Here is an 18,490-nt window from a genome sequence, read left to right as displayed (position 1 = left end):
AGATAACTGTGTTTGCTAAACACCTGATTGCCAAGATATACTTGGTACTGCATTGCCACTGAGGTGAGCAATGTCTGGTCATTCACTGCTCAACCATAAGCAATATTTGGTCATTCTGTCTGATCTTTGTATCTGCTGACACTGTCAGGTCCTAATTCTATTGTTCAAACATGCAGATGAAGGCAAATTGGAAGGAGACATGACCTAGATTCTACTAGTGGCTGCTGTAAAAATGATTACTATTTCTTTGAGAATGGCTCAAACATGAATATTTTGTCTGATGTACTGAAAATCCATGGGCTCATCTGAATGCCTTCAAAATCCATACTGACTTGGAAGACCTGCAATACATGAATCCATAGCTTCATCTTCAGCTATCACACCAAAACTGCACCAGCACTTCCGGACACCCAGAACCCAAAAGTGGACTTAGTAGGTTGTCAGTCAAAGACATATTCCACATGAGTCATATTTTTTTGGAGTAGAGTGTCTTCTGCCTGAGAGAAGAGCTCTTCAGTCTTTCCCCTTGTAAGAGTGAAAAGGCCAAGAGTTGTTGTGGTATCAAGGCAGTTCAGTTGTAATGTGAGAGGTTCTTTGCTCAGAACCAGCAGAGCACCTGACTAAGCTGCAATAATCAGATCTTCACCACTGGTGCTGCTTTCAGGACGTGGCCTGACCTTATGTCTGACTCAGGCTGTGGTAGCAGAGAAATCATCTTTTCACTTGTAAGATAAACAGCAAGTTTGATGTAGAGAAGAAACTGGGAAAGAATAAAGATGGAAACACACAGTTTTATAAAATATTTCTTCACAGTTTAAATGCATCTGGGTTTGGGGACTTGTTATTATAATTAAAACAAACAAGGAAACATAAAAGGCAGAAAACTGTTTGGCTTTCCAATGCATGCTGAGCTGATGGTGGAAAAGGTCCTCAGCCCATAAATCCAGCAGGGAATATAAATGATTGATGGTAAAAGCTTAGATCATCCACTTTAAGTGTGATTGACAGATAATGTTCCTGGCAAACATCTGGAATTCAGCAAGCTGGGAATGAGAAATGCAAAGTACTGACAAACAAACGGCCATCTGCATTTCTCTGGCTTTTTAATCTTTTTTCAAAGGTAAGGTGAAATACCTAAAGCCTGGAGTTATGTATAAAAAGAGGCTTTTGGCTCAGGTTCCTTAAGGCAGCCCTTGGACTTTGCCAAGCGCCTTCTGCCTTAGAAGTATCACCATACCCTTCTTGCTTTCCAACTACAGATGGTTTTGATAAAACACCCACTTAGTCTGCCCCCCTTTTTTTTGATTCCTTTTCCCACAGGGGTTGATCTTACTTTGTGGAGAACATATAGACAAAGGGAGATGGTATGCAATTCCTTATTATGCATAAGAGGCCAATTGTTCTAATGCAGTGCAGGTAATCCTGGGTGGAATTTTAATTCCTCCTTGCTGTGTAGATTTCTACTGCTCCTTCCCCCCCTCATTTTTCTATAAATGCCAAACAAGTTTTTTTTTAAGAATCTGGCAATCAAATTTGATACTTTTGGTACACATCATTTAGAAAATGGACTTGACAGAAATAAAGCAATGAGGTGCTTGCGTGTTCCTTGCTTTGGAAACTGAAGTACAGTGTAGGATTCGTTTTCAGCTAGATCACTGGCTGTTAACTTCTAGGAAGTTTTTTAACAAAAGAGCACAATTTCTTTTGGTTTTTTAGTTTGTTTCTTAAAAGCAGGGTCTTCTGTGATCTGACTGGAGTTTGTCGCTCATGTGTTGGTTTTCTCTGGTTTGGCTCAGCAGGCACCCAGCAGACCCCGCTCCTTCCTGTGCTCCTCTTGCCTCTAATGGCAGGTGACAGGACATTGCAGGAGGGAGATTTTTTCAGATGGAAGAGTTAAAAATAGTGAAGGGAAACTATGGTTGCTGCCACAAGTGAGGGACAAAATTGTGTCTGTGTTATGAGAAAAGCAGAATTAAATTCCCCAAGAAGAGTAGGATATAACTATCTTCTGTTGTACCTCATTTCCGAGGTAGGCACAGCAGCACCATGGTGTTTGTGCTTGGATTGAACTAATTATTTATCACATTAATGTGAGGCAGTAACATAATGGCTGTCATTTTAGGGTAGGGAAACTTGTCTGGAGATGTTAAGCAGTGCACTTAGAAATGAGTTAGAATTCCTCTCCCTTGTGCTTGGACTACCAGCTCTAACTGTTGCTCATCAGTGATGGCACAATTCAATGCTTGATAGATTCTAGAGCGTTAATTAAAACAGTTGTTTAGCTAATTGCCTGGAAGATTGTGAATAAAAGCATATTTATTCCAAAGGCAAACAATCCATTTTTACCCAGTGAAGCATATCGGTTTTTATGGGGCGTAAAAATTGTTTCATTTCAGTTTTGAATATATTGTGTGTTTGTCTGAAAGCCTTGTAGATGATCTGTTTCAACTGCATGGAAGCTTTTTTTCTTTAGCCATTTTTAATGTATCTGCTAACAGAAACCATACAAATAATTAAAAATGTGAAAAGTCATTGTTATTAAAAAGAAAAGGTGTTTACTGGTCTGTGGGATTACCACCATGCTTGGTGATATGAAGTTTTTGTACTCTTTCCAGATGTTGGCATTGTCCTATGCAAGAGACTAGATGTGAAAGAAAGTTATCTTTATGGTGCCTTTGCCTAGTTTTGTGAAAAATGTGGTAACAGAACAGGTGGTTTCAGTGTGTAGACACATTTAAAATTAAAATAAAGTCCAAAGCGGTCAGGATCTAAACTGATCCATGTGAGGTGGATGGTGTAGGTCTTCTGTGGAAGACTGGGAACACATCAGAGTTAATAACAACTTATTGCAATTCAGGGTAGTTTACCATCAAGTTGAGAGCTTTTTCCCTAAGAAAAAATACTTATCATCTAGTGGAAGAGATTAAGTAAGGGTGGAAGTACAGCTGAAGGACTGAGATGGCAATTTTGAGTTTGATTTAGAAGTTTTCTTTCTGAGCTCTTTACTCATGATAGTTCTCTTGACTTCATATAGGCTTTCAAAAATGATGATTTATTTAGGGAGGGAATCTAAAAGAACCTGGGTGAAGTCAGTAAACTAATACATATTTTGATGCTTTGGATTTAAGAATTGCTATGGGCAAGGTATTACTTTTAAGACAACGGACCATTCCTATCAAAACTTGATAGATAGGAATGTATTTCAATGTCATTGGTCCTTAGAGAGATGGGCAGTGATGATATCGCACAGCAGAAGTTTGGGAGGAAAACTAATTTCAAAACAAGGAAAGTATAGCTTTTCATTATCAAGGTAACAAGTGAATATTCCTTTTTTTTTAGCATTATGTATTGGAAAACAGAGGGGAAAAAGACCATTACTCTTGTAAATAAACTTTTAACTTTCTCCTACACAGTCCATTTGTGCCCAGCCTGAAATGGGGTGCAGCCAGTGAAGTCCTGACAATTTCAGGATCGCTCCTCAGCTGGATTTTGGTGTACATGCCCTGCACTGTAGTGCCCAGACTGGTGCAAATGCCATCCTTGCAGTATCCCACAGTATTCACTGCTGCCCCAAGCTCATACAGACATGCACATGGGAAGGGTGTGAGGAAATGGCTCTTTTCTTCCTTCCAGTGAGAAACAGCTGAACTTTCATGCCTTGCCGTTGTTATGTTGGGGATAACTAATTGTACTCTTCTTGGTTTGCACTCAGTTTAGCTGCAGTCTGTAGCTACACTGATGTGTGATACAGGATGATTTTATTGACACAACAGTGGGTAAATGTTAGCCAGATTAAGAAAAATCAACAACACAGATGTAAGAAACAGATCCTTTGTGTGACAGTTAAAAGGAGGAAGGGAAAAACCATTTCCTCTTAATTAATTTCTTTGAAAGAGATCAGAAGAAAACATGCACCGAGAATGAAGCACTTTTCTTGATTTTAAGAAAAAGACCTTTATTGATATTTAAAGGAGACTTGTCACATAGAACTCTTTTAAAGTATGATTTATTCTTATGAAGTTTTGTAGGCTGTTGTAATTAAGAAAAAGATAATGGAAAAAAGTTATCAGTTAAATATTTCAAAGTTGGTTTTTTCCCCGACAGTTTTTTTTTTCCTGAGTGCAAAAGTAGAAGAAACTTGACTGCATGAATGAGATGTCTGTTCTTTTATATTTTTGATGGAAATAGTGCTGTTAATGAAAGCAATGCTGTTGATTTTCTGTAGGCAAAGGAGACGTTTTTGGTGATGTGTTCTGGAAGGAATCGACTCTCGCCCAGTCCTGTGCTAATGTGAGGGCTTTGACTTACTGTGATCTGCATGTGATTAAAAGGGATGCCTTGCAGAAAGTGCTGGAGTTCTACACTGCCTTTTCACACTCCTTCTCCAGAAATCTCATTTTGACCTACAACTTGAGAAAAAGGGTAAGTAGCTGTGATTTTAACATACATCATGTAAATTATCTCACTTTTAAGGACTGTCTGCATGAAGAAACTGAATGGCTTGAGTTCTGGAATTTCTTGCGCACCCTTTTATAAGATGACTTTTCAGAGCTTGCCTGGGATACCCTGCTGGTATATAGAGTCAAAAGGCTCTGAGTATTTATTCCAGTGCTGGCTTCAGAGGGAGCTAGACTGTGTGTATGTGAAAGTATTATACATTTCCAGGAAGTAAACAGGTTCCAGCATCTATGAAAACTGTCATGCACTTGAGATAAACAGTGTTCACTACATAATACAACTTCAGTTTGTAAAGCAGCTAAAAATATTTTAGAGGTGTTGCCTGAAATCACAAGGAAAATGACAGGGAAGATATAGAATATAATACATGGAACAAAAGTCAAGTACAGTAGACATGATGGAAAAGTAATATGAACATGACATTCTATCAAGAGCTTTTTCTTTGATTATAAATCCCATTTTGGAATTACTTTGCTTATCTATAATATTTCCATTTTCTTATCCTTGATTTTTTGGCTCTTTTCATTCCTTGTGTGCCGTTTCAAGTTATTTTGTCAAATGCAAGTAATCATAATCTAATAGCCCAGTTTAAATCCTCTGTGTAATCTTCAGTGAACAACCTCTTCAGAAATTTATTAAAACTGTAGTGGGTATAATGCAGATGATAGGATTTTATGATGCAAGGTAGAAGACAATAATATTACGTTGAAAAGAAATACATTAGAGAACCTGTACTTGCTTTATAGGGGTATTTGAGATCAGCTAAAGAAATATGTTTGATAGGAAACTTTTTTGTTCCTAAAAATGATTCTCTATGGTAATTTCCAGGTGCCAAGTGAGTCCTAGATAATTAGACCTGAAAAAAGAGAAATCTTTTAATATTTTAAATCTATTTTATAAGATTACTCTTTTCAACTAGATATTTTTAAAGATTTTTTTAATATATAGAATTGGCATACAGAAAGTAAAGCAGTATGATGGTATTTTTTATCTCCATATGTTATCAGTATAAAAGAGTTCAGCTTTTTAGTGTTGGATGAAAGAAGATTGTGTGATCCACACTTTGGTGAAATAAATCAGAGCTCTGGTAGAAAATTGATGTGATTAAAAACTAAGAAGCAAATTTTTACTTGGGGATTTCCTCCTAAGTAGTTTTTTCAAGTGAAGGTACGCAGCTGCAAGCATATTAAGAGAGATGTCCTGTTAATAAACAGCTCCTTACTCGGTCTTAGTTAATGTAAGAAATAAAATAAATGAAGGAATTTGACATTGCTGTCACCTCAAGAATCAGTATCACTGACTGACATATTTTATAATTAACTCTGTGGCTAATGTGGTAAGATGCTCTCAGAATATATAATTACTTTTTTCTTTCTCAAAAATCTGTAGAAATAGCAAGCTTTGAGGCTTAGAAGGACCAACTTTTTCAAAACTCATAGTAATGCTAGCAGAATTCAATTATTTTTGACCTGATCTGAGCCAAAAGGCCCAGCTTCAGAATCAAATACCTACTCCAGTAGTGCCACTATCCCTCCATATTTATTGGCATTGCTTTTCCCAGCCCAGGTTATGAAACATTTTTTAACTGTAGCATCAGTAATTCTGTGCTGTCAATTTTCTATACAAAATGTTCCTAATAAAAATGTACATCTTATGATAGCAATTTCCATCCAGTTATTTAAATAATTGGATTTTAATTGAGTTGCAGTCAGCAGAAAAGTGGCATTGATTGATAATGGAAGTGAGAATTTGATGGTTCTAAGTTAACAGACTGTAACACTATTTTATTAAAAGAAGGCTGATTGCTATCAGAATGCAAATGTTAAATAATGTGAATCATATATGCTCTTGGAAATGCGTGGAAGGTACAATACTTTAGTGATCTGAGGTGATGCACTTTAAAAGGCAACTTTATAGAATTTAGAATTTATTCTGGTTTAAATATCTGTGATTTGGTTTTTTATAGAAATAGCTCCCCAGCCTGTCGCTTCTAACACTTCTCTGGTCTATTTCTGCAAATGGAATTTTGTAGAATTAAGATGAACTGGTACCTTCTGTTGGTTACATTTGTGATGTATTGCATATCCTTTAGAGTATAAATACCAGAATTACACTTTTCATTTCAATAAACAGTTCCATCTCTGGCTCCAAAAGCGTTCAATTAGTTGAAACATAGATACTGTATATTCCTCCCAAATATATTAATACAGATTCCAAATACATGAAAAAGCAGCTTTGGGTTTTTTTTTTTCAGAAAGATCTTATATTTCTAGACTCAGTTACTCCTGTGAGGTGTCCCCATCTTCAGGGCACATATGCCTGTAGCTGGTTGTGGTACTGAGTGCCACTATGCAGGGGTGGGTGATTTTTTCTGTAGCCTGGTTTCACTCAGCTTTATCACCCGCTGGGATCTATGTACAAGCCACCAACGGGATGGGACTGCCAGGAACGTGCCTTGAGCTGTTTTATTTTCCAGCATCAGTCTCATTACATGGTTATGACAGTGGGAAGGTGCCAGCAGCTCACATCACAGGCAGCAGACAAAGAACTTAATGTTACAACTTACTTCATAAGTTTTTTGACCAATCACACAAAGCAAAAGCATATTGACAGTAGTTCTATCCAACCACTGTAAGCACACATACCTTTGGTTAAAACAATGCCTGCTTACTTCGAATACAATACCTACTTGTAAGCCTTAAAAGACAATGCACAGAGCTCCATTATTAAGTTCAGAGCTTCCTAGCATCTTGCTAGATAAACTTTTCTGTAGCTTAGGGAGTTATTCTAGACAAGTGTTAATATACAGACCATTGTTGTATTTGTCCTTACTTTTCTACTTCTTACATAATTTTTCTGCTGACCTATCTCATGGCTACTGCTTAGCTCTAATCACAGTTCTGCTGTCTCTGAGGCCTGCCTTTTGCAGATTTCCCAAACCCTTCTGATTTTATGGATTCCCACGTTCCCCCTCTCGGTTCACCTAAAAAGAAACCTTCGTAATGGTGTCGCTTATTAACTACTTTACATTTTGTAGCTTTACTATACTTACTTTACTTAAGTAAATGCTTTAAGTAAGTAAAGTACTATACGTACTTTACTTACTTAAAGCATCTTTTTGCTTGCACTAAGCATTGCTATATTACAACACAGCAATTTTAATGCTGTGGAAGTCCAGTCAGTTCAAAGGGCATAAATTATGTCTAATAACAATTACAAGTCATTGTTCGAAAAAGTCTCAATTCCAAGGCCTTAATTCAAAACCTTCCTCCATGTCTACACCTTCATCCACCATCTCTGTGAGATTTTGAGAGCTCTCTGTGAATCCATTTCTTACCTCTCTCTCCTGTGTGATAAAAACTTCCTTGATAGTTTTGTCCATCATTTGTCACACACACCAAAGTATGCAAGGTATTACTGCTAATATAACTACCAAAATACCCAACACATATTGACCTATCTTACAAAGTTCTCTTAGCCAAGGTGCAAAGCTCCATTCTTGGAACAAATCATCTAACCAGGATCCACCATCATCTTTAATTGGAGCTGTCAGATCTTTCAGCTTTTGTGTGCTTTCGTGGATGGATTCAGAATGATCAGGTTCATACAACACAATACTTCAAATTCCTCACAACCATGTCCATGTGCCAGTAAAAGAAAATCAATTGCTGCTCTGTTTTGAAGGGTAGCATGTGTAACACTATTAACATCTGTCAACATATCACTGATTGCAGTGGATATGGCATTGGCTTGTTTACGAACATCCAATCCGATCTAATTGTTTCAATATCATTGCTGAAGCCAGTTGGGGTAAAAACAAACCTGCTGAATCTCTTTTCGCAGCATTTCTGCTGATGGCTCTGACAGAAATAAGCAAACATGCAGGTACATTGGAAGGCACCCAGACTGCTCAGTTGGTCTTGACCTTAGCTGAACCTAGAGCTGGATTTAGGCAAAGTAAAAGGCAGCACGCCTTGTGCTGTTCTTCATACTTGTCTTGAATGTGGCTTGAGCTGGGCTGCGAGGGCAGGACACCTCTGGTCTGTGTATCCCCTTTATGCCTTCCATAGAACAGGCCTGCAGGTGTAAAAGGTTACTGCCTGTGATACTTAAAGACTTTGTGGCCAAGGGAAAAGTTTCCAGTGCTCTGTGCCTGGCATGTCATTATTGTCCCTGTCTGTGCTGTGAAAGCAGTTTCCTTTAACTCACTTTCTCAACAAATGCGAGTGAAATATCCTATTTTCTGAAAGTGTCAGCTTGCTGTCAGGTGACTCCCTGAGCAGTTTCCTCAAGTGACTAAAATCCCTCCTGAAGCTATTAGTTGTCTAGTTACCTCAGAGTGGAGCTCAGACTTAGGAAACTTTTTATTTTTCCTAAAGGAAAGGAGAAAGCAGAGCTTTAATTAACTCCTTCTGCTGCCAGTCACTGAAATGTTCATCTAAGTGGGAACAGGGGGATAATCATCTGCTGCATCTCTCTTTCCACCCTCCTAAGAAACTGAAACTGCAGTCTTTGTCTGCAGGTGCTGTGTGTTGGACTTGAAGACTTAGCAGCTGAAAGGAAGCTGAGAGAGGTTTTTCAGAGCAATACTTGCTGTAACAATGTTCTGAAATTAAAGCAGCAGGTTAACTTGGTGTTTCTCTCTGGTTTTGGAATCTTTGAGGGGAACCAGGGTGTAGACACTTGGGGTATTGTGGGATAGTCAAGTGACAAACTCACCCTCATGAAAGGTATGCTGGACAAAGGAAATGCTGCAAGCTGGGAGGGCAGCAGAATTCACAGGCTGGATGGAGGAGGTCTGGTTGTTCCCACAAAATGTTAAACACTTCTGGGTTTCCAAATTGGATGTCATAGCTCCAGGTTGGTAGAGCTATAAGAAGAGAAAAGCTTCCTCCATAGCTACCTGTCTTTGGCTTGTGGTGGGTGCAAGTTTTCCTCCATAGCTACCAAGTCTTTGCCTTGTGGTGGGATGCAAGCTTGCTGTCTTTAAGAATGGGAAAGGCCTTTGGCAAAATGTTCTGGCTTTGGCAAGTTGCTTCTTTCCATGTGCACGAGCTTTGTGACCAATATTAACTTCCACTGGGTTGTACCACCCTGCATTTGCTCATTTCATTCTGCTGCAGCCATAAATGATGTTATAGCTCAAATGTCTGCTCACACTACATAAAAGGGAGAATTCTAATACATAATTTATCAAGCTGAGATTTCTCTAGTAAGCCATTTTAGCCTGGATAGAGATTAAATGACTAATTCTGAATACTTTGGAGTGTCATGATAGAAAGCGGAAGTAGCTTTCCCAGAAGCTGAAATTTGTATCCTAATATAAAAGAAGGAGGGCAGTAGGATCTAGGTATGTTACTGGGATTTTGTTGGAGTGAAAGTGGCAAAGAATATTCTGCATTTTTACAAATCAAATATGATTTAGTGAGTTAAAGCTCCTAGTCTGAACATACTTGAGAGAGCAGTGATTGTAACAGAATAGTCTCTCTCCTTGGCAGTGTAAGAGTACTTGTTTTTGTACATTTAGAGGTGTGTGTATTCTATGGTATTCCAACTGTGCCAGTGCCAGCATCTCTTTCAGAAAGCAATTTTGAAATGTAATTGTGCTTTCCTCTTCAGCATTAGCTTAATCTTTCTTCTTTTGATAGTGTAAGCTCTAACTAGAGAGAGAACCTCTCTCAAATCCTACATTTCAGCTAGGAGTGCCTTAAACCCTGATTTTAAATCTCAGTGGGTATTGGAAGCAGTTTGTTTTCAAAGGGGCAGTCCATGGCCTTATATTCTGCCTTTCTACATGACAAGTTTTAAAATTCTTTTTCATGATGGAGGTTCAAAATGGTATCCCAGAATTTTTTCTGGTACACAAAAGCCAGAATTACTGGAAGGTTTCAACAAAGCTTCCTTACACTGAGAAGAGAAAGGTTTTAATTTTAGAATCTTGTCCCATTTGATGATGGATTTCATTATGGTCAAACTGACAGCCTGCTTCTTTCTCCTGTGTTTGTACTCACCAAAACAATCCCACAAATCCTGTGGGAAGAGGATTTTGATGTTTGACTGGCGTGCATCTTACAGCACTGAAAACTGAGGACGTTGGACATGACTGAGATGTCTGGAAGGGCCTGTGGCTTGTGAATTGTGCCAAATTCCCAAGGAGGCAAAGTTGTCAATTCCCAAAAAAACTGTCTAAATGTAAATTAACAGTTAAGCACTGTGTTCTTTCCCATGCTGCTTTTTAAAAGCTGTTCATGGAGTTGAATACTCTTGTATACAGAGTTTCATTATGTCAATCTAAACAAAATGTATTTTATTCTGGTTCATCATTATTAGATTCCATATTGCATTTCTGCATCTTTTTTCTGGCCTTGGACATCTTAACTTCTATCTCTGACAGAGAACTGTCTAGCTAGCCCTCAGATTTTTGGTCAAATAGACTTTACACTCTGTACCGAAAATGCTCTGAGGCACCGTGTGTGTCATAAAGTTTGCACATCTTCTGTGGATGATTTTAGTGCTGTGTCTGTCAATGAACTGAAGCTTCATGCTCTCAGAAGGACCTCGGATTTCTTCCTCCTCTGTACTTTGTTGGACCCCTTCAGGTAAAGCATTACCACCCACCCTTAGAGAGGATTTGATGAGCTGCAAGCTTTTAAGGTTCATACACCTACAGGGATTGTTGGTATATGGGATTGTGTTCAAGCCAAAGTAACTCCATTATCTATTTTCCAAAAGTTCCAGATTTCTAAACTTGTTTCTGTTCTATTTAATGCTCATGGTCTGGAGCCCTAGAGAGAGGAAGATCTGGCTACAAATAGTTTACCTAGTGAGGATGTGTGTGTACAGTAGAAAACATAATTGACTAGGAAGTATAAAACGCTGTGGTGGGTTGACCTTGGCTGGTTACCAGGTGCCCACCAGGCCTCTCAATCACTTCCCCCTTCTCAACAGAACCGGGAGAGGAAAATAGGATGAAAAGTTTGTGAGTTGAGAGATAAGGACAAGGAGATGACTTACCAATTGCCATCATGGGCAAACCAAATTTGACTGAAGGAAATTAATTTAATTTATTACCAATTAATCAGACTGGAATAACGACAGATAAGAAAAAATCTAAAAACCACTTTCTGCCCATTCTTTCCCTTCTTCCCACACACAAATTCACTCCCAAGTCTTCTGTCTCCTTCCCCTGAGCAGTACAGGGAGGTGGGGAATGGGGGCTGTGGTCGGTTCCTAATGCGTGTTCTCTGCCATTCCTTTCTCTTCACACTCACCCTGCTCCAGCATGAGGTCCCTCTCAAGGGAGACAGTCCCTCACAAACTTGTCCAATGTATCTCCCTTCCCACAGGCAGCAGTTCTTGGAAGTGCCCCAGTGCAGGTCCCTTCCAGGGGGAGCAGTCCGTCCGGAGCTGCTCCAGCATGCATCCCTTGGGGAGCCACAGGTCCTGGCCAGAGGACCTGCTCCTTCCCAGGGCCCCTCAGTGCCTGCAGGTGGATGTCTGCTCCACCATGGGCTTCCACAAGGGAGGGGATAACCTGCAGTTCCACCGTCTCCACCATGGTCATCACCATGGGTCGCAGGAAAATCTCTGCTCCAGCCCCTGGAGTGCCTCCTGCTCCTCCCCCTCCTCCTCCTCTGACCGTGGTGTCTGCAGAGTTTCTTTCACATGTTCTCACTTCTCTCTCTCAGCTGCCGTAGTGCAGCAGTGCTTTTTTACTCTTTCCTAAACCTGTTACCACGGAGGTGCTGCTGCCATTGCTGATGGGCTCAGCCAGGCCTGCCTTGGAGCAAACCACAACTCGCTGGCTCCTACACGGGGACAGGTCCTGGTGCCTTCTCACAGAAGCCACCTCTGCAGCCTGTCTACCATCAAACCCTCACCACACAGACCCAAACCACACAACAAAGCTGTTCTGTTACTCACTGCATGCTATGTTGTCATGTAAATTTTAGCTTAGATAAAGCTCTGCGGGTAAGGAGCAAAATGCTTCTTCAGAATGCTCTTAAATGACTAATCCCTTCTAAACTGATTTAATGAATTCATCACATGTTTGAGATGCCTTCTGCTACTATGAATAATGAGTAATTTTCATACATTTAGGTGCTGTAGTGTAATGTCTGCACAGTTGTTATAAAGAAGTAACTTAGTATGCCATGCAGAGCAAGCTGTGTATTTCTTCATAGAAATATTGAGGTGTTGAAGTTCTGATAGGCCATTCACTAGCAAATCCCATTAAAAGCAATGCAGTTGTCAATAGATATTATTAATCATCAATAAAATTGATGGAAGAGCTGGTATGGGTGAAATTCAACTTCCAAATCACCTTCAAATGGAAGAATATGATTCTTTTTATGAAGCTGGTGCTAAAACCATAACTGCCTTGACTTATCTTCAGTTAAGAGAATATTTCCTGTTCTGTGCTATTGTAGATTTTTAGGTTTTCCCACGCTGTCACTAAATTCTTTACTATCATTTGCACTCTGATCACTGAATTAGGAATTAAATTTGTGCTGACTAAATTTGTAAGCCCAGAATTCTGACTATTTGACAATGTGTTTTCTAACATAAAAACATGGAAAACTATGTCAATGTTAAGTCAATAAAGACATTCCAATTCTATGTCAGTACTTGGAAGGAAAATGCAGTAAACAGAAAGAGTTCTGGTCAACCAGAAATTGGAGTTAGGCACTTCACTCATCAATCCAGAAACTGAATTGATGCTTGGTTTGTTTTTATCACATTTTGAGGAGACCTGCTTGAATTGTCTTTGAAATGTTTTTTTATCAGTGACCCATAAAATACTCAGTCTTAAATATAAAATAAAAAATTCTGACTTTTTAAAAATCTGTCGAGTGTCCTTAAAGTTCTTCTATAAATGAGAAAGCTGTTTTGAGTAGATGAAAAATGCCCTTAACAAGGTTGATGGTGAATTAAAATAAAATTTGTTTTCATACTGTTTTAATCCTTAAAAAAGACACATTTGGCTTTTGTGAAGCTATTTTCAGATGAGTAATAGAAAGTTGACGTTAAAAAAAGGTTTTGTCTCATTTAAACATGAGACACACACCCACACCAACTTGTTTATCCCAACAGAAGAAAATGCATTACTTTGATTTTTACCCTGCTCCACCCACATAGACTAAAGCGTAGAAATAATTTTAATACAGAGAAAGGTTATTCAGAGTGAATGAGGATTCCCCAGAATAGCTCCCCCAAGCCTTTTTAAAATAGAAAATTCATTTCCTAGGAACTGAGGAAGTTCTAAATGCTGGCCCACCACCAGGGACAGAAGACAATAATCCAAACGAGTGTAGCTGCTCTTACACAGTCTGGGAATCTAGTCTTCCTTGTGCAAACAGTGAAAGGAAGGATTAATCCCAATTTTAAACTCATACTTTTCCTTACTAACGCATTGATTTAGAGAAGTAGAAGTGCAATATGTGGAGTCAGTCTGCATGGTGTGTTCAGTGTGCGTGTGCACTCCACCACCTGCTCACAGTCAAGTGGAATGGGGTCCTTTAGTCCAATCCTCCACCAAGCTTGCAAAGAAGGGACTTTCCAGGGGAATTCAAGGAATTCCTACCCTTTCTCCAAAGCAATCATCTGCTTACCGTGACTGAATGGCAAGAGTTTGAAAATTTTTCTGTGTTTTCAATTTAAAAAACAAGGTACAAGGTTTTTTTGGTGCCCGCCATCTCTGTCTGTGTATAAGAGTGTGTGTGTACATATATATGAATATATATATATATATAGTGACTGACTTATTGCTGAAGCTCCCAAGTAATTCCAATGTCACACACTCTCTCTGAAATATTAATGTTGCTGCCCAGGCTTTTTTGCATGTGTGTGCCACATTCTATCATGTATTATAATTGCACTAATTATGTTAATGCCATGGTAACCTCTGTGGCTGGGTGGGTTTATGTTTTGGTATAACCTGGTGCTTCATTTTGAAGCACTACTGACCAAGCAAATGACAGAACAATGACTTGATACCCTCCATTTTTTCTAAAAATGATTTTTTCTGGTCTGGGAAGCAGCTGGGTCCAGGACAAAACTTATTAAAAGGAAATGATTTCCTGGCATAACAGCTTTGACCTTCTGGTCTCCTCTAGGGTCACTAAGGGCTGAACTCACATGACTGCAGATCCAAACACAACCTGTTCAAGGTACTCCATGAAGGAGAGAAAATGCAGATAACTGTGCAACATGAAAGCTGAGTTACATTGGCCAACCTACATGTTTGAGCAATCAAACTTTATGATCTAAGTGATTCAATTGATCCTTTTTGGCACTGCAATGAAAGCTAAAATAACTGCTCCCTATGGGACAACAAACAAACAAAAAAAAGGAAAGCAGAAGAAACTAAGCTCTGGAGTTTGCAGCTAGTGTTGTATAGAGACTTTTTGATCCTTGCTCCAGACCAAATGCTTCCTCCAGGTCCTCTTTTCTTGCTGAAATGTTCTGTCCTGTTTTCTTGCTGAAATGTTGAGACTTTTATCATAACTATGAGCTTTTGGTCAGCGAGACAAAGGAGGTCCTTCTCTTCTCTGTGTGCCTCAGCCAGGTCTCCACAGTTCCTCTGAGTGCTCTATTTGCTACGCCACATGATGGGCATAGAAGAAGGAGTTCACCTTAAATGCAACAAAAAAATTCTGTTAAGATTTTGTGTGAACTAAAGCAGTTTCCCAGTTTGACTGCAAACACTGAGAGGTCAAACTAACCTATGTGTGCAGACAGCTGATGTTTTTCCTGTCTCCATCCTTGAGAATCAGCCTTTGAGCTGCCTCTGGATGAGCATCTTGCTGGGGGAGAGCAGCCAGGCCACACTGCTCAGCCTCAGGCCTGCTGCCAGAAGTCACGCAGGTACCTGGGTGTCTGATGTCAGCCTGCTCTACAGGCTGCTGCCATTCCAGGCTTTGGAGTGTTTGAGTGCTGCCTCTGAAGTGGAGTAACAACCAGGCGTGGCCTTGTGAGAGTTTCTGAGTTTGAAATCCAGCACGCTTTGCCATCATGGGAATGAACCAATTGCAAACAAAACTGGATAGGGCACCTTGCCAGTCATCTGCTGGAACTGTGGCTACCAACTGTTCCTTCAGCTAAAGTCAAGTGTTAAAGAGTGTGTTGGGCTATGCCTCAGTGTAAAAACTGTGAGAAATACATTGAGAGTAGGATCACAAATCATCCCCTCTTATTTGGTGTTAATTTTGCAGCCAGCAACTGGGTTTTTGTTCAAACTGTGTATGATTCCTTCCTCAAAAGGAAGTGCACTTTGTTATGTGCTATGTCAAACATCTGTTTGAATTCAGATTTTCAAACAGAAATGTGACACTGATGTAGAATGTAAAATCCCTATACAAGTGAATGTACTAAGCTTTTTTTTGAGTATGTTTTTCTAAATTAGCAGACTGCAGAGGTGTCTTAGCTCCACTTGAAAATACTAGTATTCTCCCTCTTATAGTGGCTTTTTTTGTTGTTCCAATTAATTTTCTCTTTTGCTTTTTACATTAAAAAATGGGGTGTGAACTTCAGCATCTTGTGTGTTTATATATGTGTATATATAAAAATATAAGGACACACACACTATATATATATATATATCTACACACACACACACACATATACATATATATACATATATATACATATGCATATAAACATATATATATACAGTGGTAGGCTACTCTGAGTATACTCAGTGTGCCCAAGTGCTGTCCTTATAGGACTTGGAATGGGAATTTCAGTATCCACAAGCAGCCATGCAGCTGGACATGAAGGGATCATAATTAACCACAGGTCCAAACCCATTGTCTCTCTATGCAGCTGCGAGAATGCATAATGTTTTCACCAGGTTTTTATCAGGGGCTAAGTCTGCTAAATCCATTTTTAATTGGTACAGCATTATGAATGTGAAAACCCAATACCCAATTAAAGAAGTGTTTGGACTTTAATACTACCATATACCTTGGTATTTCTTTTTGCTGCCATCTCCTGGGGTCTTTTCCAAACACAGAAAGCAAACACTCCACACATGCACTTCTCCAACTCTTTGTGACTTGGCAAGCCATGTCTACATTTCCCCAGCATTCCCCAACCTGGCTTTACCTTGCAATTCGTCTAAACATATTGTTCCTCCATCTTAAAATTTCAGAGGATGTGCTTCCACCATTCTGACATACTTCATGGTTGGTCATTTCTCCCATATGCTCTGTAATAAATACACTACACAACAAAATCTTTTCATTACTCATTTACACAGCTGATGCCAGAGAATCCAAGAAAATTTCTGCCACAATAATTTTGTATTATGTCAGATGCTTTACTTTTGTAAGCATTTTCTTTGTGTGAAAATATAGAATTATGTTCCCCTTTTGGAACCTTCTTTTTTACTTTGATTCTTAAAACAACCCACAAAAAACCAAACCCAAACAAAATACTGTAAAAGGATCTAATGTTATACCCAGGTTGACTGGCATAGATACATCTGTGTCTCCCACTTCTAGGTTGATGCCTGGATTTAGTATAAAATTTAAATGTCATGTAAATTCCAGCATTCTTTGTAGAGCTGTAGAAGTGAGCTTGTTGCAGTCATCCTCTAAGTAGGAAGATGTGCAATTTGGTTTTTTTCAAGGTTTTGCTGTTACCTCACAGTAACTGCAAAGATGTTATTTATGGCCAGTTATTATCTTGATTAATGAAAACAAAATTGCTGTTGATTTCCATCACATACTTGATCAGATAGTTGGCTAGAGTGGAAATAAGAGGATGCTGTAACTTTGGTCATGCTAAGATGCAAAGCAATAACAGAGGAAGAAAATAATGTTAGCTCTAACAAATGGATATTGGTTTTGCCATTAGAAATTTGGTGTAGTCCAGAAATATTAACCTTTGGTTTTCCTTGCCTGCATTTTTCAAATTGCTTAAGCAGCAAATCTTGTAGGAGTAGAAGTTTCAGTGGCTTACATGTTCTCAGGAATTATCCTGTACCCTTTCTGAAAGAGGAGATTCCCATTTAGTCCAATGACAAATTCATGGAGTGAATGGAAGAAGAAATAATGAAAAGCTTTTATTTGGAGTGTCATTTGGGATCAATTATATCCTGCAACATAAAAGCATTATAGTGGTCTTTTTCAGCAACCTTGAAAATGGCCATTTGTGTTTGACAGTCAAAATAGTTCATAAATGACCTTCAGCATTCATACCCAAACTGTTCTGTAACACAGATGCAGCCATGAAGGGAGTCTGGAGAACTTGTGGCTTCTGGTTTGTAGTATATCCCCAAAATTTATAAAATTTGCCTAAATTTGCAATTGCTCTGTCATTTATGTAGCATATTTGTTAGTGATGTGAAGGCATAACTTCAAAAATACTGAGGGGGTGTTTCTTGGTATGTTGTCTGAGAATCTCCTTAAATATTGCATATTGCTTGTTTCATCACATTTTCCAATCAGTAAGATTTTCCAAACCCCATCATGCTCTTCAGAGAACTGTTCAGAAAAAACGCTTTGTAGAATTATAAGGCCCCTACCAAATTAGCTTTAATAATATTTTCATTTTATTACATGTTGGAATTTCTTTTCTGGACATTTTAAGGTATACAGATGGAGTACTTCATCCAGAGGGCTCATATGGGGCTATATTTCTTTATTTCTTATTTATAAGATACTGAATGATTTATTGTCCTTATGTGAGGGGAAACTGAAATGTAAAGGATTAAGTGAATTGCTGTCTTGTACAGTGATCCTCAGTGACAAGGAGGAATGGAACCAGGATTTTGTAGTCATATGCTGTACTCTTTGTAGAAGACCCTTGAAGGTCTGCAGCACGTGGCATAGGATGTGAAATTATGCTTTGTGTAGTGGAAGAGCAGACTGATTTTGTGCTGCAGTCTTGCTAAGGGCCTTGTGTCTGCTTTGAAACAAAACCCAGGCTGTAGGTATTTAATAGTGCATACAAGTGTGCTAAAGAAAGCAGCTGAATGAGCAAAAACAAGGACAGGGTTGTCAGGAGAGGCCAGAAAAAAGGTGCTTGA

General features: G+C 38.9%; 1 protein-coding gene across 4 annotated transcripts in view; it reads left to right on the top strand.

The window, feature by feature from the left end:
- KCNH1 (potassium voltage-gated channel subfamily H member 1) overlaps nt 1–18,490 on the top strand; it is a 182,522-nt gene that overhangs the window by 98,988 nt on the left and 65,044 nt on the right. For all 4 annotated transcript variants that reach the window (XM_064709047.1, XM_064709046.1, XM_064709044.1 and 1 more), the window contains exon 10: nt 4,226–4,422. In XM_064709047.1, the coding sequence (XP_064565117.1) occupies nt 4,226–4,422 (197 nt within the window). The remainder of the gene's footprint in view (nt 1–4,225; nt 4,423–18,490) is intronic.

This window comes from Zonotrichia leucophrys, chromosome 3 (assembly GCF_028769735.1).
Source record: "Zonotrichia leucophrys gambelii isolate GWCS_2022_RI chromosome 3, RI_Zleu_2.0, whole genome shotgun sequence".
Lineage (NCBI taxonomy): Eukaryota > Metazoa > Chordata > Aves > Passeriformes > Passerellidae > Zonotrichia > Zonotrichia leucophrys.
This window is presented reverse-complemented; position numbering and strand designations above follow the sequence as displayed.